Genomic DNA, 23,347 nt, shown 5'->3' on the forward strand with positions numbered 1-23,347 from the left:
GGGCCGCCTATCATATTGGCAATGAATTACCTGAATAAAATGTTTTATTTTATGAGACTGTGATATAAAATCAAGATGTGTATTATACTCAAAACGATGTATCACCTCTGAGGGTTGAAGTAGAGGGTTAAAGGTAATGCTTTGTGATATTTTGTATCATTCCTATACAAATGTAACTAGAGTAACCTACCTGCAATCTTTACAATGGAAATTATATATCATAGTAAGATTGATGTGTCTGTTGCAGAGCTATGCTATAAGCACCTGTTCATCCAAATAAACATGAAGACCATCCATTTGCAATAACATTTTATTTCAAAATAATTTTTACAAAGTCATTTTTGAAAACAAATGTAAATGTTATGGTGTTTAACAGACTTGTTTTTTGCTGACATTTCATAACTAGCCCTTAACCCTCTTAGCTCACAGTGCTTGTGTGACCTAATGCAGGAATGTCATTTTATTTATTTTCTACTGTTGCGAGTTAGAATAGTAGAATGCACATTGTTTGACTTGGACTAAAATAGGTGCCGGTTCATTTTGGGTGCCGGTACTGTTTATATTTAGATGCAGGAGCTCCACAATACTTTGGAGCTAATATTCTAAGAGGAACAGGAGCGTAAGCAGTAGAACACTTAAGGTGTCAGTGCGCAGCTCTGTTGAGCTCCTGCCTAAGTCAAGCACTGAGAATACACAAGGTACATTTTGAAATTTGGTTGTGCATCAGCAGTTCTCTTATGTCAGTAACTGAGAGTCAGTGAATTATCCCATGTCATCTAAAATTGATTAGATAGCGGGCCATTAAACAAACTTTAGCAATCTAAACTTATCTTGGTGGTGGTTGGATGTGGGTATGCAGACTCGCAATCAAATGCGGCCCCTCGTGATGAGCAGATTTATTTGTGGCCCCCACCCCCATCAAAGTTGCCCATCCCTGATCTAAAGGGTATTGTAGAGATGGAAGATAGACAAAACTGCCCATAGAATAAGGATGTTATAATTCATTTAATAGTATATCTATATAAGGGTCTATTTTTTGCTAATTGAAATTGACTGGTTCCCCTTAATGTTGTATGCTTTTGACATATTCGATAAATTAATGCAGTGAAATAAATAAACACACAGGTAGTTCCAATTCACTTAAAACCAAAAGGTCTCATAAAAATGACATGAGAAAAAATAAAGTCTAGCAAAAAATAAATATGTAGTAGCTGCATGGGTGAGTTGTAACATTCTGAAATGGCAGGTAGAGGTTATGTAAGTGTAAGGTACCAGCAACCTTAAAGCTATCACGTTTCCTTCCATGTCTGTGTGCAAGGAAGTTCGCCAAGTTGCTCAGAGTTAAAAGTGGAGGGGTGGGGGGGTGGAATGTGTCACTGTGTCACTGTTATGAAGAGGCTACCATGCGGATCCTCTCAGAGGGAGTCAGCAGGAGGTTCTTAGCTGCCTTGATGGTGTTCTTCATAAGCATGGCCACTGTCATGGGTCCTACTCCTCCAGGCACTGGGGTAATGAAGCTAGCCTTTTGCCTCACACCTACAAAAGGAGTGATAAAGGGTGAGAACATGTAGCAGAGAAAATGTGTGCAAGAACACAGTCCATTTTAGGACTAATGCAAATTTAGACAAATTGCTGTCTAGATTAGAAACTCGTACCTTCAAAATCCACGTCCCCTACAAGTCTGTCCTTGCCAGTCAGAGGGTCATGCACTCTGTTTATTCCAACATCAATGACAGCTGCTCCTTCTTTGATCATGTCTGCAGTGATGAGGTTTGGAATCCCTGAGATTAGGAGAGGGTTTAGAGGGTAGTAAGGGACCACACACACACCCATGGTTGTAACAGTCATTTTTTCTAATAAAAAAAAAATAAAAACACTTTTTTTTTTTTACCCCTTTCTCTCCCCAATTTCGTGGTATCCAATTGTTAGTAGCTACTATCTTGTCTCATCGCTACAACTCCCGTACGGGCTCGGGAGAGACGAAGGTTGAAAGTCATGCGTCCTCCGATACACAACCCAACCAAGCCGCACTGCTTCACAGCGCGCATCCAACCCGGAAGCCAGCCGCACCAATGTGTCGGAGGAAACACTGTGCACCTGGCAACCTTGGTTAGCGTGCACTGCGCCCGGCTCGCCACAGGAGTCACTGGTCCGCAATGAGACAAGGACATCCCTACCGACCAAGCCCTCCGTAACCCGGACGACGCTAGGCCAATTGTGCGTCGCCCCACGGACCTACCGGTTGCGACGGAGCCTGGGCACGAACCCAGGGTCTCTGGTGGCTGCAGTACAGCGCCCTTAGCCACTGCGCCACCCGGTTGCGACGGAGCCTGGGCACAAAGCCAGGGTCTCTGGTGGCTGCAGTACAGCGCCCTTAGCCACCCGGGAGGCCCCCATTTTTTCTAATTTTTTTATTTTTTTAAATAATATATATTGTACACAATAAAGACAATCAATTACAGATCAATGTCTACATTTTGCTCCCAGCATTGAGCAAAGCTCAGAAAATGTATATTCTTGATCTGATTGAGGTCTAAATTGCACCTGCCTCTTTGCAAACATTTTTTTTTCATTTTGTTCGCCTGTTCCCCGGATAAGCCCTTTTTAGCAGCACATTTAGCACTCTCTCAAATGGCTAACTCCACCCTCTCACGGCACAGGCCGAGGTGAAACCAACTACCCCAGCTTGCGAGATGCCGGACAAAAGGGCATTTTAAAACCATCCTGCGACTCCTGCCGTGTCTACAGACATCCTCCAAACAAACACATACCGACTCCCAGAGAATGAGTGCACAACTGCTAAAGTCTCTTATAGATATGTCAGACAGGTGGCTATCTGCCGGCAGAGACTTCTATTGCAGTAACGTTGAAGGGCTGAGGCAGGCTGCAAGGCATGCAGGAGGAAGCAGAGGAGACAGAGAGAGAGCGGAAGCAAGCGGAGAGAGGTCAGTACAGTGGTTCCCAAATGTGGGGTTGGGCCCCATGTTGGGTCAGTTGAGAACCTGTACTAATCTTTTCAAACAAGTTTGGAACTTATAAAAAAAATCAAGATATGCTTCAATACGAACATCTTCCAGAAAGGCCTAATATAAAATGCAAACAATATAGTTTTAAAAAGTACATACATATATACATATATATACATATATATACACATATACATACATACATACATACATACATACATACATACATGTGTGTCTCGTCGCTGATGCTACTTGTCAGTGTGAAACTTCTCATATTTCCCCCTTTCAGGGGTATAACATTACAATTGTATAGCTAATAGGCTATGTATTTTTCTGTAGATCGACTGAGGTGAATGAACCTACAGCAGCCATGGTGATAGTGGCTGTGGTTATTTGCTGCTCTCCAAATAGCATTTACATTTTGTTTAATTGTATAGAAATGCAGTAAATGAGCGTCACCTTTCAAAGTTGGTTTGTCAAGTACTCTCTGCCGGCAAACACTACCTGTGTGTCTGTGCTTTAAGAGACCCACCCAGGACAATATACTCAAGAGATACAAAATAGCTCTATGAGCCAGTTAGTTGCTCTCAGTCACAAATGATAAACTTACAAATAAGGGAGAGACAGGTAGTAGACAAGGTAACAATATATCCTCAATAAGAGATGATCCATACCTGCAGCAGCAACAACGATGTCTGCAATTCTTGTGTGCTGACGGAGCTGATCCTTTGGTGTGTAACGGTGAGAGATGGTGACTGTGGCATCACCTGCAGAATAAAAAAAATAAGTAAATGCGAGGGCCATGATCCACATATTCCATTTTCAACTTCATAATTTCAGCTTTAAGTGAAAACTCAGTATTATCTCTATTACCCATTGTTAATCTACTTTTACATAATTAATCATAGTGAAATGATATAGCATACACCCTATCACTGTAGCCCCTAAATCATCCAGACTCACCCCCAGGCCTCTCATGACGCCCATCTGAATGCAGCAACATGGCAATGGGCATGCCCACATTCTTGGAGCGTCCCGCCACCACAACATTCTTCCCAAGGGTAGGAATTCCTGGGAAACGGGAATGAACAGTCAGTGACAGAGTTGGCATTTTGCCCCCATAACAGTCTCATTGCATTCATATAACAGAGGGAGGTGAGAGCTCCCCTCCAACTACCTCACCTGTACGTTTGATGATTTCCCAGACTCCCCAGGGAGTGGCAGGCAGCATGGTGGACTGGTCCAGGCACATGCGGCCTACATTGACCACGTGGAAGCCATCCACATCCTTGCCAGGGAACACAGCATTACAGACGCGCCGCTCGTCAATGTGTTCTGTGAGAAGACAGTGGGAATGATGTTTACAAGACATTATGTAAATGGCTGTTCTACAGTAAATAGGCCAAAGGCCAAACCATTCAGGGATATGCAAGTATTAGCTATAAATATTAAAAACAGCGTCAAACTGTCATTCTTTCTTTGTCTACAAAAGGTTGTATAACTGTTTGCTCACCAAGAGCAATAACTCCCCTACCCAACTGCCCTTTCCAACAACATGCATCGTCTCATCACCCTAAAGCAACTCCTTACCTGGCAGAGGCAGCTGCACCAGCAGGCCGTCCACCCGGTGGTCTGTGTTGAGTTTGTAGATCAGGTCCATGAGTTCATCCTCCGAGATACAGGAGGGCTTCAGGATGGTCTCACTGCTGATACCTGCAGAGAAGAAAAAGAGGAAGGAATTATGAACCCATTCTATCCCAGATAAATATAAACAGTGAGAGAGAGTGATGGTGAACAGGAAGAAAGAGGGAATTAGAAAGCCACGTTGAACACTCATAGAATAGTTTCTTAGTCAAGTATGTACTCTGTTGTGCAACAGAGTTTATCTCCAGCACAGGTAACGTGTGTGTGTGTGTGTGTGTGTGTTTACATACCAACATCAGCTGCAGCTCGGGTCTTATTCAGGACGTAAGAGTGACTGGCTGCATGATCTCCTACAAGGACCACGCTCAGGTGGGGTCGCCGATTGCCAGTGGAGACCCACTGTTCAACATCGGCCCTGGCCTCCTCCCGGATCTGACGGGCCAACTTCCTGCCTGAGATGACCACTGCTTCCTGTCTGGAGAATCAGAGAGCCAGATGTTAGAGGAACATGTAGACTGTCAGGAGAAGGTATACACTGGGGTTGGCATGTGTTTTATAGTCCTGCAGACTAGTTGTCAATCCCAAAGTGAGTGTGTATGGCAGTCAGCCAGCAAGGAGTGCTGGTAGGCAACCATGTAGGGTTCCCCATAAGCCAACGATGGCCAAGTACAGTCAAACCAAGTACAGGGCTCCTGGTGTTACCCATGCATGAGGAGTGTGGCGGCTAAAAATACCCATACATGAGTTACACTGTGGCCCATGCTATTAAATAAACTTCTTGGAACCCCTGGCCTTCAAGCCAAGTTGTTGGCCTCATTGTGGAGCGCAGAACAGAGCAGGTGAAGATGAAACCTGAGTGCTGCTCACATTTCATTTTCAATGTGTTAAACTAGATAAAATCCCTTATGTAAAAGCATGCACACAGAGGAGTAATACCAGAGGAGTAATGAGCCGTCCACAGTGATGTAACCATCCCTTGATTCTATCATGAGTAATTAAACAACCACAGAAACATTCAGCTCTTCAATGGGGCCACAATAGCAAGTCCTGGAGGAGACCCCATCAGGGCATGGCATTTGACAACAACACCCCCCACTGCCCAGCATCCAATGTGCACAAAGCATGAACATAATGTTTTTTTTGTTTTTTGGTCTCCATAAGAGGACAACCTTGTTGTAAATGTGTTGAGTTTTCAGCAAACAGTTGACCACAGACCATGTTAATGATTAGTTAGTCTCGGACAGGATAAAGGACATAAGTTGTGCTACCTTTCCTCCCAGACTAGTTATCCTTCACACAATGCCAGTACCATGACAGGGAAAGGACTGTCAGCAGACCCAAATAATCAATACCTTCAGCTCTGAACTAGAACCCAAGCCATTTCCTAATTACCTATCAGCAAGTCTGTGCTAGCTCTGTTCCCAAGTATGGGCTTTGTCCTGAGTGTGAAATGTAAATAGAAAAAAACAATGTAACTTGTTTGGTGTTATGGTTTTATAAAGTAGGCTTTGCTCATCTGAAGTGATGATAGGAAACTGTTCTGAAAAAAAAAAACACTGTCCTATGTTGACCCTAACCTTCTACTCAATACAGTGCACGGTCCAAATGAGACTCATCTGTGCTGACTTAAGTGGCTAAATCAGTTCGTGATGTTAGTCATGTGCATAGTCACAGTGCAGACACAGGCGGTTTGTGTTCCTAGATGTCTGGGACATTAATTCTCTTCAGTAACGTGCTGCAGCAAGGCATGCCTCAAATTAAACATGGAATTAATCAAATACATTTAGGCAGACAGTTGAAGGAAACAAAATGTCTGCAAAAGCTAGGTTTATATATATATTGTTTAAACACGTATGAAATATAAAAAAACAACTACTGTCTGAATACTCTTCACTTTAGTTGTTTGGTGAACCCTAATGGGAACTTGCCTGCCTTTATGCAAGTGCTCTGTGCGATTTCATCAGCCATGCAACACTGCAATGATACCGGCATAACGTTAGGGGCGCATTAAGACGATCATTGATTCAAGACCACTCTTCGCTACATGGATCGTTTAAAACGTTACATAATTGTCCTCAGTGCACAATCAGAAACGTTGTATCCACAGAGACGGTAAAATGCCGGAATACAGTGACACATAGAAAACAAACATAAAGGAAAGTGCCATAGACAAGAAAGAAATTAATATCTGGTAGGTTACCTTCAAAAAGAAGAGGGAGCATTTTTTCCATATAGAAAGCAACCTATCATAGTCCACCAAGATAGATAAATAACAATCTATTTGATATCGTAATTATATAGGATTACTAATACATACCTTGATGCTGACATATGTAGACTACACACTTGATGCTGCGATTGCTGGCATAATTTTCTCAGAGCTCTCAGCGTTGCCATGTTTACTGATCTAGATAGGCTAAGTAATCCAACAATGTAAAAGGGGGAGAGAAAAGTGAGGGAGATTGAAAGATAAAGCAAGCCGAGTCTGACAGACAGACCACCGTCTGTGAAAAAGATTGAGAAGGCTCGAGATGTTTTAAAGGCTGAAGTCCCCCCGCCCGCACATTGTACATACGTCAGTTTCCAGGCAAAAGGGCCACACCTCTAAATGCAAAGCTGCCCAACCGGGTGGTGTAGTACTTTCATTTTCCCTCACTCACTACCCTGGTTTATGTTCTGAAAAACTATCCTTGACTAGTTTGAGTTCACCACTGAAAACAATAGAAAATTAAAATCACTTGTTTTATTGAAAATGCCCATTTGGTTTACAATCGCCAAACGTATTGATTGCAATCGGCTTGTGACTGGTGAAAACAACCAAACGCAGGCACGTGGGGCCCATTGTCATTTAGCATGTGCCTCTGGCATAAAAAAAAACTGAGGTGCATCCGGAAGTCAAGTATTCTCTGACACTTAAATATATTTTTTTATAAATGCGTATGGCATGATGTGTAATTGCGTATCAATACTGCTAGTGCTATCCGAAATACTTGTGACGTCCCCACATAAAAACCTAACAAATTTCAACTTAAATTGTGTAACTTCAGAGTTTGAACGTCCCAAGAAACCAGCATTTTAAGGACCGTATAAATACTGCTGAACCATCCATATTACAACAATTACTGAAGTCATTTCCATGAGAATCCAAATGAGGGCGACAAACGTACATGTCGGCAAAATGTTGCGCTAACTATCTACGTCAAAATATTATTTCTTCAGGGTACGATTACACTGACAAGTGAGAGAAGAGTTAGAAAGTTCGGAGACTTTTCACCGGGGAAGCTAGAAAGGCTGTATATTCACCAAACAACCAGGGAAACGTTCGATACGACAGTTCTTTTGAGCTTCGATATTCTTTGGTCTGCATTTGTCTTCGTTTTACGACCGAAACTAAGTTAACGATGAGCTTCCTATTGTAAGTAAAGCTAGTTATATGTCACGTTTTTACTCGTAGTTAGCTAACGTTACCTAACTGGCTAGCTAGCTATGTTTGCATAACTTTAGATGCAGACAGATATACTCATTAGTCATGATGTAACCACATATTGTCATAGTTGTCGCTGTAACTTGTCTTACGTTTTAATATAGTTAGCTAAATGTGACTAACGTTACCCAGCTAGCTAGATGAGCTAACGTTAGTTAGCTAAATAACACGATCATGTCACGTTATAGCTAGCTTAAGTTAAGTGTCACTGATGGGAACTGCTCATTGACGCATTTTTAGCATGTCGACAACTAACGTTAGTGAACAAGTTAACTAGCAAACAATTATATATAGCATGGGTTCCTTCCTGTTTTGTTGATGTCTGCTGATTAGAGGACAGTGTTTAACAGGAAGACTGTCAGACTTGTATGATTTCATATCTGAGCAGTGAGCACATCTACTCATCACTAATAGCTCAAACATGGAACATCACAGTTTGACTCGAGCTCCCTCTCCTCCCTTGATCCAGTGGCAGTCGCTCGTCTAAGACCTTCAAGCCGAAGAAGAACATCCCAGAGGGCTCCCACCAATACGAGCTGTTGAAGCATGCAGAGGCAACGCTGGGGAGTGGGAACCTGAGGCAGGCTGTCATGCTGCCAGAGGGGGAAGATCTCAATGAGTGGATTGCTGTTAACAGTGAGTAAAGGGTGATTGAAGGAGGGTAGCACAGAATATTTAATTGACACCTGTTCTTAATGACAGCCTTTAGGTTTCACAGGTGACCACACAGTCTAGTAGTCTAGTGGTTAAGAGCATTGGTTCAGTAACCGCAAGGTCGCTGGTTTGAATCTGTTGTTGCCCTTGAGCAAGGCACTTAACCCTAATCGCTCCTGTAAGTGGCTCTGGATAAGCGCGTCTGCTAAATGACTCAAATAATGCACAATTTCTTCCAGAAAACTGGTTAAATTAAAAAATATTTGGTATCCACATATGTATGTTTTTGGTTTGAAGTTGAACAAAACCCCCAAAAAATGAATAATTTACTAAATCTTACCTTATTCCACAAAGGAATCCTAAAATGTCCCGGACAATATTATTGGTATAAGTAATTAGAAATAATTCGATTTCAAGCAGGTGATTCACCTTTACTTTGGAATTGAACTCACCTGTGGTATGTTGCAGGTGCCTGCAATATAAAAATCCCTCATTCAATGAGTTTGAATAGAGAAAAGGACTCATTCTCATCTTGTGGCTGTGTGTACCTCAATGAACATGGAGAAAAGGAAAGAAACCAGAGAATTATCTGAGGTCAGTCATACGCAAGATTGTAGACAAGCATGGACAATCTCGAGGCTACAAATCCGTCTTCAGACCTTGATGTTTTTGTTTCCACTGTACGCAATGTCATCAAGATGTTTAAGGCCCATGCCACAGTAGCCAACCTCTCTGGATTTGGCCGCAAGAGAACTTGGATGGATGATTGTAGCGAAGGATTGTTAGAATGGTGGAGAAAGCACCTCGATCAACTGGCGCACAGATTCAAGCTGACTATCAGAAAGAAGGTATCACAGTTTAATCTCGCACCATCCGTTGCCAACTCAATGAAAGGGGATTATATGGTAGGAGACCCATCTGTCCACAGGACATTCTCCCAGAAGGATTTTGTCATTTCCAGGTGTGTTTTGGCAAATTGCAGTCGGGCTTTCTTATGTCTCTTTCTCCCCACTGCTGAGAAAGAGACATAAGAAAGCCCGACTGCAATTTGCCAAAACACACCTGGAAATGACAAAATCCTTCTGGGAGAATGTCCTGTGGACAGATTAGAGCATTTTGGTAAATAACACCATATGTATGTTTTACAGAAAACAAAATTAAGCCTTTGTAGAAAAGAACACCTTCTCTACAGTCAAACATGGCGGTTCAGTGATGTTTTTTAGTTGCTCTGCTGCCTCTGGCACTGGGTGCCTTGAATGTGTGCATGGCATCATGAAATCAGGAGAATACCAAGGCATTTTGGAACGCAATGTTTGGCCCAGTGTCGGAAAGCTGGGTCTCCTTAGGTCATAGGTCTTCCAGCAGGAGAATGACCCCCCCCCCCCCCCAAATACACTTCAAAAGCACCCAGGAATGGTTCAAGACAAACGCTGTACTGTTCTGAAGTGGCCAGCAATGAGTCAAGATCTAAATACCATTGAAAACTTGTGGAGAGATCTGAAACAGCAGTTGGGAGAAGGCACCCTTCACATCTGGTAGAACTGGAGCAGTTTGCTTAAGAGGAGGTCCAGTACAGAGGTGCAGGAAGCTCTGATGGTTATAGGAAGATCTTAATTGCAGTTATTTTGACCAACGGCTGTGCTAACAAATAAGTCTAGGGTGTCAATTTTGTTAATGCCATTTCTGTTTATTTTCTGATATTAAATGGATATATTAAGTTCTGAATCAAAAACAAAGGTTTAGTAATATTAACAGTGAAATAAAGAATTGCGGAGACTAAATACTTTGGTAAATTTCAACTTTTTTTAAAGGGAAAATAGTGAGTTACTTGAAAAAAGTACAAGGCTGCCAATATATTTGACCACAACTGTGGGTGGGTGTGTCCGCACGCATTTGGAAAAGTATGCAGTTCACTTGTTTGTGTGTTTTGGCAATTGTTTTGTCTCTCCCCTTCATCAATCTACATACACAATACCACATAATGACAAAGTGAAAACAGGTTTAGAAATGTTTGAAAATGTATAATTTTTTTATGTAAATAATGTTATTTTTTAAAATTTGAAGTATTCAGACGCTTTGCTATGAGACTCGAAATTGAGCTCAGGCGCATCCTGTTTCCACTGGTCATCCTTGAGATGTTTCTGTAACTGTCCACCTGTGGAACATTTAAATTGATTGGACATTATTTGGAAAGGCACCCTTCTGTCTATATAAGGTCCCACAGTTGACAATGCATGTCAGAGCAAAAACCAAGCCATGAGGTCGAAGGAATTTTCCATTGAGCTCAGAGACAGGATTGTGTCAAAGCACAGATCTGGAGAAGGGTACCACAACAGTTCTTCAGCATTGAAGGTCACCAAGAACACAGTGACCTCCATCATTCTTAAAAGGAAGACGTTTGGAACCACCAAGACTCTTCCTAAAACTCTGCAAGAAGGGCCTTAGTCAGGGAGGTGACAAAGACCCCAACGTTCACTCTTGACAGAGCTCCAGAGTTCCTCTATGGAGATGGGAGAACCTTTGAGAAGAACAACCATCTCTGCAGCACTCCACCAATCAGGCCTTTATGGTGGAGTGGCCAGACGGAAAGCGTGCCTCAGTAAAAGGCACATGACAGCCCACTTGGATTTTGCCAAAATGCACTTAGACTCTCAGACCATGAAAAAACAATTCTCTGGTCTTTGGCCTGAATGCCAAGCGTCAGGTCTGGAGGAATCCTGGCACCATCCCTACAGTGAAGCATGGTGGTGGCAGCATCATGCTGTGGGGATGTTTTCCAGTGGCAGGGACTGGGAGACTAGTCAGGATTGAGGAAGAGATTAACGGAGCAAAGTACAGAGATCCTTGATGAAAACCTGCTCCAGGGCGCTCAGGACCTCAGTCTGGGTTGACCTTCCAACAGGACAATGACCCTAAGCACACAGACAACGCAGGAGTGGCTTTGGGACAAGTCTCTGAATATCCTTGAGTGGCCCAGCCAGAGCCTGGACTTGAACCCGATCGAACAGCCCTGAAGAGACCTGAAAATGGCTGTGCAGCAACGCTCCCCATCCAACCTGACAAGAGCTTGAGAGGATCAGCAGAGAAGAATGGGAGAAACATGTCAAACTTGTAGCTTCGTGCCAAGGAAGACTCGAGGCTGTAATTGCTGCCAAAACTGCTATTTCAGTTTATTTTGAATACATTTGCAAACATTTCTAAACCTGTTTTTACTTTGCCATTATGGGGTATTGAGGGGGAATAAACTATTGAATCAATATTAGAATAAGGGTCTGTTCTCCGTTTCAGCTGTGGACTTCTTCAATCAGATCAACATGCTCTACGGCACCATTACTGAGTTCTGCACTGAGACCAGCTGTTCTGTGATGTCTGCAGGGCCCAGGTAAGATGGGCAGGGAGACAGACTATTCAAATGGAAAAGGACATTCCACACACCTTTTTGCTGTGGATGAATTTGACCAACTTTTGGCTTAAGAACCTTCATCAGATGGACACATTCCATGTTCCCTAATTTTAATTTGTAGTATTCTCTGAAATGACCTGAAGAGTGATAATGCTGTTCCACTTAAACAACATTAAACTACATTGCAGATATAACAGACAATCATATCAGTCAAAATATAAAATTCCCAGTTCATGCTACAAAATCTACTTTATAAGAGGTTTTCAAAATTAAGTTATATGACTCAATGACAGAGTAAGGCATTGTTGGCAGAATAGATGGATGCAGTTCAATGCATGGATTCATTTAATAAACCAATGCATGTTTGTAGTCCAACAAATATTGCTACCAGGTTGTAAATCACAGCTGGCCTGGTACATCGTTTGCTTCCTCCAGCCATTCGGGATGCCCTGTTTCAGTTTCTATGACTTTATTTTGGACAAAAGCGGACGAATGTAACTAAGGCTGGGAATACCAACACGATCAAACTTCCAAGGGAAATGATCACAAGTCAGTCATAATGTGGCTAATAGGCTAGCTTATCTATTTAGGTAGCTAGTCATGATGTAACCACAGATTGTCGCTGTAACTTTTGTCTTACGTTTAATACAGTTAGCTAAATAGGACCAACGTTACCCAGCTAGCTAGATGAGCTAACGTATTTAGCCTAACGTTAGATACTTTTTTACATATCGTGTAGCTAACTATGTGGACACCCTTTCAAATGTGTAGATTTGGCTATGTCAGCCACACCCTTTGCTGACAGGTGTATAAAATCAAAGACACAGCCATGCAATCTCCATAGACAACATTGGCAGTCGCTTGGCCTTACTGAAGCACTCAGTGACTTTCAACGTGGCAAGCCTAAGATCAGCATGCGTCGGCTGGAGTGGTGTAAAGCACCATTGGTCTCTGGAGCAGTGGAAACGCGCTCTGTGTAGTGATGAGTCATGCTTTACCATCTGGCAGTCCGACGGACAAATCTGGGTTTGGCGGATGCCAGGAGAACACTACATGCCCCAATGCATAGTGCCAACTGTAAAGTTTGGTGGAGGAATAATGGTCTGCGGATGTTTTTCATGGTTCGGGCTAGGCCCCTTAGTTACAGTGACGGGAAATCTTAACGCTACAGTATACAATGACATTTTACATGATTCTGTGCTTCCAACTTTTGTGGCAACAGTTTGGGGAGGTCCATACAGAAATGGTTTGCCGATAGGTGTGGAAGAATTTGTCTGGTCTGCACAGAGCCCTGACCTCAACCCCATCGAACACCTTTGGGATGAATTGGAACACCGACTGCGAGCCAGGCCTAATTGCCCAACATCAGTGCCTGACCTCACTAATGCTGATTGGAAGCAAGTCACCCCAGCAATGTTCTAACATCTAGTGGAAAGCCATCCCACTAGAGTGTAGGCTATTATAGCAGCAAAAGGGGGACTGACTCCATATTAATGCCCATGGTTTTGGAATAAGATGTTCGACAAGCAGGTGTCCGCATACTTTTGTTAATGTTGTGTAGCCGCTGGTTAGGATGATGACATTGGGTGAGTGGCCAACTTTGTCCCCCATATTGTTTTTCTGTGGCAGGCAAGACATGGTGTCATTTATTTAGCGAGCAAGAAATGTGAATCACTTTGCTAGCTAGCTAGGCTGAACTTGAACGACTGTCATCCACAGTTTAGCATAGCTCTTAGTTGTCAATCAAATGTATTTAGCATTGTCAAATGGGCGGACAGGCAAGTTCCCCTTCAGTCGTCAAAACGTGGCTTGGGACAAGCATGCATTGGCGGGCAAGCAGGCTACTATTCCCCATTATTTAGCAGTGCAATTTTGACTGCCAACTACGAGCTGAATAAGTTTGAGGGTTTATCTACCGTTTCCTCGTTTAGATTTTAGATTATATTGGTCTTGCTAACATTAGTTGATATTGTTGATGTATAGGAAACTGAGGGAGAGAGAGCCTAGCTTTTCATGGTGGTTTGATCAATAGGACTGTAAAGTTTCCAAATGTAAGACCTATTTGCAGAAATCCATTCAGGTGTAGTTTGGCTTTTTGGCCATTAAAAAATAAATAATAATAATAATCTAAAGTCGCACTGTTGCTACTGCCTGTAAACGCACAATCCAGTTAAAAGTGAATGATGGCAGGCCCATGTGGTAAATGGCTTATTTGCATGTAGCCCTATTGTAACTCTGATTGGCTATGGCGCACCGGTCTGTGTAGACTCCTGTTCTGGGCAAGACAGATGTTTTATTTGCTGCAGTGTTTATTAATTGTCCAAACGCATAGCCACATTCCCACTATATTACTATAGAACACACAAATACCTTACTCAACGTCATTCCCAAACATTCTATGACTGTGTGAAAATGACCATATTTAAGTGCTTGCTTGTCAGAATGTAAAAAGTGTAATATTCTTCATGGGGGTCTATATTATCATAATACAATTTCATGTTGCTAAAATGCTGTCAGTTCCACTTAAACATGAATATGTTAGTTATTCACATGCCACTGCTATGGTCAGTTCAGGCCTGACTTCCCCTCCACACACACACACACACACACACACACACACACAAATGTTACATTTTGATACCTAATTTTAAACTTTTGTTCCTTGCATTAGTTTCACTTCATGTTTTTACAGTGTTAATGCAGTACATAACATACTTTCTGGAGTTTTCTGAGTCCATATTCACAAATCGTCTCACATGAGTGCTGACCTGATTATATAATCTTATTCATTATGATTTAAAGGGGAAAATGAAGCCTAGTTCATCAGTCCTTCTTTGAGACACTTTGTCAATTGATTCTTGTTAGCTAAAAAAATGACAAATGCAACCATTTCTAATATTTTACTGCGTTACACTTTGAAAAAAAAATTCTGTAGGTCCTAGTCTATGGATTTCACATCACTGGGAATACAGATGTGCGTGCATCTTAGTCACAAATAACTTTTTTTTTTAAAAAGGAAAAAAAAGGTAGAGGTGTGGATCAGAAAACCAGTCAGTATCTGGTGCGACTGCCTTTTGCCTTTTGCCTTATGCAGCTTCTCCTTCACATAGAGTTGATCAGGCCATTGGTTGGAGCCTGTGGAATGTTGTCCCACTCCTCTTCAATGGCTGTGCGAAGTTGCTGGATATTCCCTGGACCTGGAACACGCTGTTGTACACGTAGATCCAGAGCATCCCAAACATGCTCAATGGGTGACATGTCTGAGTATGCAGGCTATGGAAGAACTGGGTTATTTTCAGCTTTCAGGAATTGTGTACAGAGATTTTTGCAACATGTGGCTGTGTATTATCATGCTGAAACATGAGAGGATGGTGGCGGATCTCAGGATCTCATCATGGTATCTCTGTGCATTCAATTCTCTGTTAACAGCTCTGGTGGGCATTCCTGCAGTCAGCATGCCAATTGCACACTCCCTCAACTTGAGACATTGTGTTGTCTGACAACCAAATTTTAGCATGGCCTTTAATTGTCCCCAGCACAAGATGCACCTGTGTAATGATCATGCTGTTTAATCAGCTTCTTGATATGCCACATTTTTCAGGTGGATGGATTATCTTGGAAAACGTGAAATGCTCACTAACAGTGATGTTAAAAAGAAATTGTACACAACATTTGAGAGAAATAAGCTTTTTGTGCGTATTAACATTTTCTAGGTTATTTTATTTCAGCTTGTGAAACACTTTACATGTTGCATTTTATATATTTTCTGTGTAGTTTTGGTACTTCCTCAAGAGTTCCTTCTTCTTGCTCTATTTTCGGTTTCAAGGTCAATCAAATGTAATTGTTTAAATTTGACTAATTCAATCAAATGTATTTATAAAGCCTTTCTTACATCAGCTTATGTCACAAAGTGCTGTACAGAAACCCAGCCTAAATCCCCAAACAGCAAGCAATGCAGGTGTAGAAGCACGGTGGCTAGGAAAAACTCCCTAGAAAGGCAGGAACCTAGGAAGAAATCTAGAGAGGAACCAGGCTATGAGGGGTGGCCAGTCCTCTTCTGGCTGTGCTGGGTGGAGATTATAACAGTACATGGCCAAGATTTTAAAATGTTCATAGATGACCAGGGTCAAAGAATAATAATCACAGTGGTTGTCGAGGGTCAGCACCTCAGGAGTAAATGTCAGTTGGCTTTTCATAGTCGATCATTCAGAGTCTCTACCGCTCCTGCTGTCTCTAGCGAGTTGACTGGGAAAGGTAGCACGTCCGGTGAATAGGTCAGGGTTCCATAGCCGCAGGCAGAACAGTTGAAACTGGAGCAGCAGCACGGCCAGGTGGATTTGGGACAGTAAGGAGTTATCAGGCCAGGTAGTCCTAAGGCATGGTCCTAGGGCTCAGGTCCTCTGAGAAAAAAGAGAGCATACTTAAATACACACAGGACACCGGATAAGACGGGAGAAATACTCCAGATATAACAGACTGACCCGAGCCCCCCGACACACTACTGCAGCATAAATACTGGAGGCTGAGACAGGAGGGGTCGGGAGACACTGTGGCCCCGTCCGACAATACCCCCGGACAGGGCCAACCAGGCAGGATATAACCCCAACCACTTTGCCAAAGCACAGCCCCCACACCACTAGAGGGATATCTTCAACCACCAACTTACCATCCTGAGACGAAGCCGAATATAGCCCACAAAGATCTCCGCCACGGCACAACCCAAGGGGGGTGCCAATACTATGTTTGTCTTCAGGAAGGCAGTGAGTTGCCACGCAACAGCTTGTAAAAATGTTTTGGAGAGGAATGGGAGATTCGATATTGGCCAATAGTTTAATATTTTCTGGGTCAAGGTTTGGCTTTTGCAAGAGGCTTTATTACTGCCACGTTTGGTACACATCCGGTGGATAGAGTGCCGTTTTTTATTATTTTCAACATAGGCGGGCCAAGCACCGGAAGCAGCTCTTTCAGTAGTTTAGTTAGAATAGGGTCCAGGATGTAGCTTGAAGGTTTAGAGGCCATGATTATTTTCATCATTGTGTCAAGAGATATAGTACTAAAACACTTGAGTGTCTCCTTTGATCCTAGGTCCTGGCAGAATTGTGCAGACTCAGGACAACTGAGCTTTTGGAGGAATATGCCATTTAAAGAGGAGTCTGTAATTTGCTTTCTAATGATCATGATATTTTCCTCAAGGAAGTTCATGAATTTATCACTGCTGTAGTGAAAGCCATCCTCTCTTGGGGAATGCTGCTTTTTAGTTAGCTTTGTGACAGTATCAAAAATACATTTTGGATTGTTCTTGTTTTCCTCAATTAAGTTGGAAAAATAGGATGATCGAGCAGCAGTGAGGGCTCTTCGGTACTGTCTTTCCAAGCTAGTCGGAAGACTTCCAGTTTGGTGTAGTGCCATTTCCGTTCCAATTTTTTGGAATCTTGCTTCAGAGCTTGGATATTTTCTGTATACCAGGGAGCTAATTTGTTATGACAAATGTTTTTTATTTTTAGGGGTGCGACTGCGTCTAGGGTATTACGCAAGGTTAAATTGAGTTCCTCAGTTAGGTGGTTAACTTCTTGCGGCTGAAATCCCGTTAACAGGATCGATTTGACAACAGCCAGTGAAAGTGCAGGGCGCCAAATTCAAACAACACAAATCTCATTAAAATTCCTCAAACATACAAGTATTATACACCATTTTAAAGATAAACTTGTTATCCCACCACAGTGTCCGATTTCAAAAAGGCTTTATGACGAAAGCATACCATGCGATATATGTTAGGTCAGTGCCTAGACACAAAAATACACAGCCATTTTTCCAGCCAAAGAGAGGAGTCACAAAAAGCAGAAATAGAAAGTTAATCACTAACCTTTGATCTTCATCAGATGGCACTCATAGGACTTCATGTTACACAATACCTGTATGTTTTGTTCGATAAAGAAAATGTCAGTTTACATTGGCTCGTTATGTTCAGTAATGTTTTGCTTCCAAAACACCCGGTGATTTTGCAGAGAGCCACATATATATTTACAGAAATACTCATCATAAATGTTGATGAAAATTGTTATGTTATGCGTGGAATTAAAGGTATACTTCTCCTTAATGCAACCGCTGTGTCAGATTTCAAAAAAGCTTTACAGTGAAAGCACACCAAGGAATAATCTGAGTACAGCGCTTAGCCACCAAAACAACCATGTTGTGGAGTCAACAGAAGTCAGAAATGGCAATATAAATATTCACTTACCTTAGATTTTCATCGGAATGCATTCCCAGGAATCCCAGTTCCACAATAAATGTTTGTTTTGTTCGATAATGTCCATTTATGTCCAAATACCTCCTTTTTGTTCGCGTTTAGTTCACAAATCCAAATTCACAAGGCGCAGGCACTTAGCCCAGACAACGTCAAAACAGTTCCATTACAGTTTGTAGAAACATGTCAAATGATGTATAGAATCAATCTTTAGGATGTTTTTATCATAGATCTTCAATAATATTCCAACCGGACAATTCCTTTGTCTTCAGAAATGAAAGGGAACGCAGCTCGCTCTCACGGCCGCGTGCGTGACTTAGCTCATGGCATTCTGCCAGACCCCTTAGTCAAACAGCTCTTATTCGCTCCCCCTTCACAGTAGAAGCCTGAAACAAGGTTCTAAAGACTGTTGACATCTAGTGGAACCCTTAAGAAGTGCAGTCGGACCAAATTTAAACTATCTTGGATAGAAATTTACTTGAAAAGCTACAAACCTCAGATTTCCCACTTCCTGGTTGGATTTTTTTCTCAGGTTTTTGCCTCCCATATAGTTATGTTATACTCAGACATCATTCACATAGTTTTTAGAAACTTCAGTGTTTTCTATCCAAATCTACTAATAATATGCATATCTTAGCTTCTGGGCCTGAGTAGCAGACCGTTTACTCTGGGCACCTTATTCATCCAAGCTACTCAATACTGCCCCCCAGCCCAAAGAGGTTAACTGATTTTTGACTACCTTGGGTAGGTGGAGGGAGTCTGGAAGGGCATCTAAGGAATCTTTGGGTTGTCTGAGAATTTATAGCACGACTTTTGATGATCCTTGGTTGGGGTCTGGGCAGATTATTTATTGCGATTGCAATGTAATAAAATAGTGGTCCGATAGTCCAGGATTATAAGACAAAAAATTAAGATCCACAACATTTATTCCATGGTCCAGAGTATGACTGTGGCATTGAGTTGGTCCGGTGACATGTTGGACAAAACCCACTGAGTCGATGATGGCTCCGAAAGCCTTTTGGAGTGGGTCTGTGGACTTTTCCATGTGAATATTAAAGTCACCAAAAAAATTGAATATTATCTGCCATGACTACAAGGTCCGATTGAAGAACTCTGTGAGGAACGCTGTATATGGCCCAGGAGGCCCTTAAACAGTATCTATAAAAAGTGATTGAGTAGGCTGCATAGATTTCATGACTAGAACCTCAAGAGACAGTCTTTTTTTTTTTTTTTTATTGAAATTTGCTATCGTAAATGTTAACACCTCTGCCTCCGCTTGTCTCTTATGCTCTTTTCCAGCTCTTGAATCTTACTCTAGTATACTCTCTACTAATCATTTATGGTAAATCTCTTTTTCTAAGAACAGAAAGTAAATCTGTGCGCTGGTAAAATGCTCTGGGTCTAATAGGACAACCTTTTTATACCCCAAACTGGGTCTTGTTAGGAAGATGCCCTCTTCTTAGCCATGTGTGACTGTCCAACAAACAGTGATGATGAATTGTGTCAAAAACATTCAGAGGAAGCCATAATTTCACTTTATTAAAACTAAACTAAAATTCTCATTCCATCTCGCTATTGGTTCTACCTCTCTCAAGGTATGAATACCACTGGGCGGATGGCACCAACATCAAAAAACCCATCAAGTGCTCTGCTCCCAAGTACATAGACTACCTGATGACCTGGGTGCAGGATCAGCTGGATGATGAGACACTCTTCCCCTCCAAGATAGGTTAGTTAAATTTGCTTTGTATAAATTCGAAACCTTCATAAATTTAGCCTAGACCTTTTGGCTTTTAGATAATAGAACTCCCGCTCTGTCTCCCTTAGGAGTGCCCTTTCCCAAGAACTTTATGTCCGTGGCCAAGACTATTCTGAAGCGCCTGTTCAGAGTCTATGCCCACATCTACCACCAGCATTTTGACTCTGTGATGCAACTGCAGGAGGAGGCTCACCTCAACACCTCCTTCAAACACTTCATCTTCTTTGTCCAGGTGCCACTGCTAATACATTCCAAATATCAAATGATCTCTTTATTGCTGTTTAGAAATGATTGTCATGATTCTATCAGAGGAGTCTTGTCATAAATCATGCCTCCATGAATGTAGTAAATAGTATTCTATTCCAATTGATGTATTGTGCAATTATAATTTATGGTTAACATGCATACTTGTTACTATCCTGTGTAAATATAGTATAGCAGGTAAAAAGTTATGTTTGATTACAAATGGCTTGTGTGGTATTTTACTGTGTGTAGGAGTTCAACCTCATTGATCGTCGTGAGCTGGCCCCTCTGCAGGACCTCATTGAGAAACTGGGCTCCAAGGACAGATAAACACCATCCGTCTATCGCACTCTAACCCCCCCCCCCCCCCTGTCTTGCTGTAACTTCTTCACTTGGCCTTTTCTTTCTCCCTCCATTCATTTACCTGTATGTTTTCTGTTCTAGTTTTTTGCTCTCTCCCTCTAGTTGTCTGTTGACATTGTTTCAGAGCTTGTTTTGTTAAAGCTCACTCTAGTCTTTAAGGTAAGATACCAGGGTGTAGTATATTAAATGTATTTTTTGGGGGTCGTTTTGTTAAACAAATTCTATAATTGGGACCTACTGACCTGAACTGTGGACCAATATAATTTAGGAGTTTAAATGGAAACCAACATTTCTTTCCTATAGGATTTACAAGCACATAAAAAAAATAAAAAAAACATTTTAACTATCATGTTTTTAGTCAATGTATTTAAATACGGTTTTTTGGATCTTGTATCTGGAACAGTTTTTGTATTTTAGATTTTTTTCCACTTAAGATGAACAAAGTTGCAAAAGTCAGGGGATATTGATCAATAAATATTTACAGTGTCACTTGATATACTTGTGAAATAGATAATCTTCCATAGTTCATAAACAATCAGTGATCATATTTTTATGCTTGACTTAACTGCTTAGTTGTTATAAGGTATTTTAAGAGAACGCATTCAAGTATCAGAGGATGACATTTTGAAAACAAATTAAATGTAGTATAATGTGAATATTTCGATCTTTCTCATTTCACTCAAATAGCACAAAATGTGCCTCAGTTATGTTTTTACTATGTCAAATTCCTTGGATGTCTTTGTCCTTATGCTGGTACTTAATTGTAATATCAAGTCAATTCTTGTTTTATTGTTTATTAAACATACCTTTACTCGAGCTTGCAAAATGCAATAATAGCAATAGTGCTCGCACCAATACATGACAAGGTTGAGTGTGTGATAGGTCATTTTTTGTATGTGATATTTTTTTAGTTTTTTGTCTTATCTGAGTGTGTGACATGTTAACTCAGCCTAGTCCTTATGTGTTCAATCCAGGCACAGTGCTAAAGCAGTAGGGCTGTTGGTTGTGCCACCTTGACTCAAATTAAATTGATCCTATTCCATCCAAATTCCTTGCCACAAATGGAATGTTATTTATAAAGAAAAAAGCTATTAGTATTTACCCTCTTCCTGATATGGACTGAGTATAAAGGTCTAGGTGCTACTCCATTTGATACCTTAGACATGCTCCGAAACTTTCGTGACTTAAGTATTTTTTTTAAATCCTCCTGCTGTGGGCTGGATGTGTTAATGTGTAGTTCATACATGCATAATCGATGAGCAGAATTACTGTCTTACCTCAATTAGCCACGAAATCTCAAATTTAAAACAGACTTTTATGGAATCAGTGCTGTGCCATTTTCCCCCAAGTGGGCCAGTCCCGTAGCAATTTGAGTTCAACCAATGAGCTCCAGCCCCTTGCCATATGAGTGACAGCTAGCAAGAGGCACATCATGCACATACAGCAAAGTGAGAGAGGTCAATGACGTGTTGCACATATCTGCACATACTTGATGTAGTATGTCATTTTTGAGAACCACTTGGCTCATTAGTGCTACTTTCAGAACTACTGGCAAAAATTATAGAAAAGTACAGGAGAATCTTTAATACAATGTAAATATGTTTTTTACACAGCTTATCTCTTTTGGCCCCTTGGTTGGAAAATACATCCGTGTAAAAAATATGGTCTACTAGTCAATACATGGTTTTAAGCAATTGTAAGATTGGTGTTTCTTTTACAAATCTCCAGCGTGTTTGTAACAAGTTTTCCTGATATGTGCTTATGTTTGATCTGTCTGGATAAAGTCACCTGATATACCGCCAGTATGTGTGCTTATATTTGATTATGTTCAACATTGATTTTCAATGTGCTGTTACATTCCCCATAGGCAATGATGTTGGGAATAAGACAATACACACCATATGATTCTGGAATAAGTCAAGTGTAGTTTTTTTGGGGGGGGCTACTTTTATTTATTTATTTTTTTACACATTAACTTAATTTTTGAGTTTCTTTTTTTCTCCCAGATATCCAATGAAAACAGTTTGGCATGCCATAGATTTGGAGTTACATTTGATCATATTTTTCATATTGCTGTTGAACAATTCCTTTAACTTTGGTTAAAGGAATTTTAAAAAGTGTAACTTTAATATATATATATATATATATATGAGGTAATTTGTGGGCAATGTGATTGTTACAATGCTCAATGTGAGTCCAATACTCTGCTGTAAATAGGATAATTTACAGAACATTTATCTGAACAAAACTGTGCCTTTTTAAAATGTCTGAAATTACATTATTCATAGCAGAATAGCTTAATTAACATTAAATGAATTTGTGGAGATTCTGTTTGTATTGAAATTATTTTAAATGGTTGAGTTTTTTTAAAGACTAAATGATACCTTTGCTGGATAATAACCCATCTTGACCATTCACTGCTTCCACTCTCCCTCTGCCTGGCATAAGGTCACATCTACTACTTTTAACAACCACTCCCATCAATATGTCCTAGGCTATTGGTTATCAAAATCAACATTGTCAATTAAATGTCCGAAGACAACATTCACAAATACTATTCATTTTGACGAAGTGTTTGTTGACCGTT

General features: G+C 41.2%; 2 protein-coding genes across 2 annotated transcripts; one reads left to right on the plus strand and one right to left on the minus strand.

Annotated features, from left to right (window-relative positions):
- Nucleotides 1-296: 296 nt before the first annotated feature.
- mthfd2 (methylenetetrahydrofolate dehydrogenase (NADP+ dependent) 2, methenyltetrahydrofolate cyclohydrolase) lies at nt 297-7,108 on the minus strand. Its single transcript, XM_021621606.3, has 8 exons — nt 6,928-7,108; nt 4,901-5,085; nt 4,557-4,679; nt 4,149-4,301; nt 3,930-4,037; nt 3,641-3,733; nt 1,656-1,781; nt 297-1,536 (listed from the first exon to the last, which is right to left on the minus strand). The coding sequence occupies exons 1-8, from the start codon at nt 7,005-7,007 to the stop codon at nt 1,388-1,390; spliced, it is 1,017 nt and encodes a 338-aa protein (XP_021477281.1). The 5' UTR covers nt 7,008-7,108; the 3' UTR covers nt 297-1,387.
- Nucleotides 7,082-23,084, plus strand: mob1a (MOB kinase activator 1A). The gene is made up of 6 exons (XM_021621608.3): nt 7,082-8,025; nt 8,564-8,730; nt 12,037-12,130; nt 19,991-20,124; nt 20,223-20,386; nt 20,650-23,084. The coding sequence occupies exons 1-6, from the start codon at nt 8,012-8,014 to the stop codon at nt 20,725-20,727; spliced, it is 651 nt and encodes a 216-aa protein (XP_021477283.1). The 5' UTR covers nt 7,082-8,011; the 3' UTR covers nt 20,728-23,084.
- Nucleotides 23,085-23,347: the final 263 nt, after the last annotated feature.

Source organism: Oncorhynchus mykiss, chromosome 11 (genome assembly GCF_057628025.1).
Source record: "Oncorhynchus mykiss isolate SJ-2025 chromosome 11, ASM5762802v1, whole genome shotgun sequence".
NCBI lineage: Eukaryota > Metazoa > Chordata > Actinopteri > Salmoniformes > Salmonidae > Oncorhynchus > Oncorhynchus mykiss.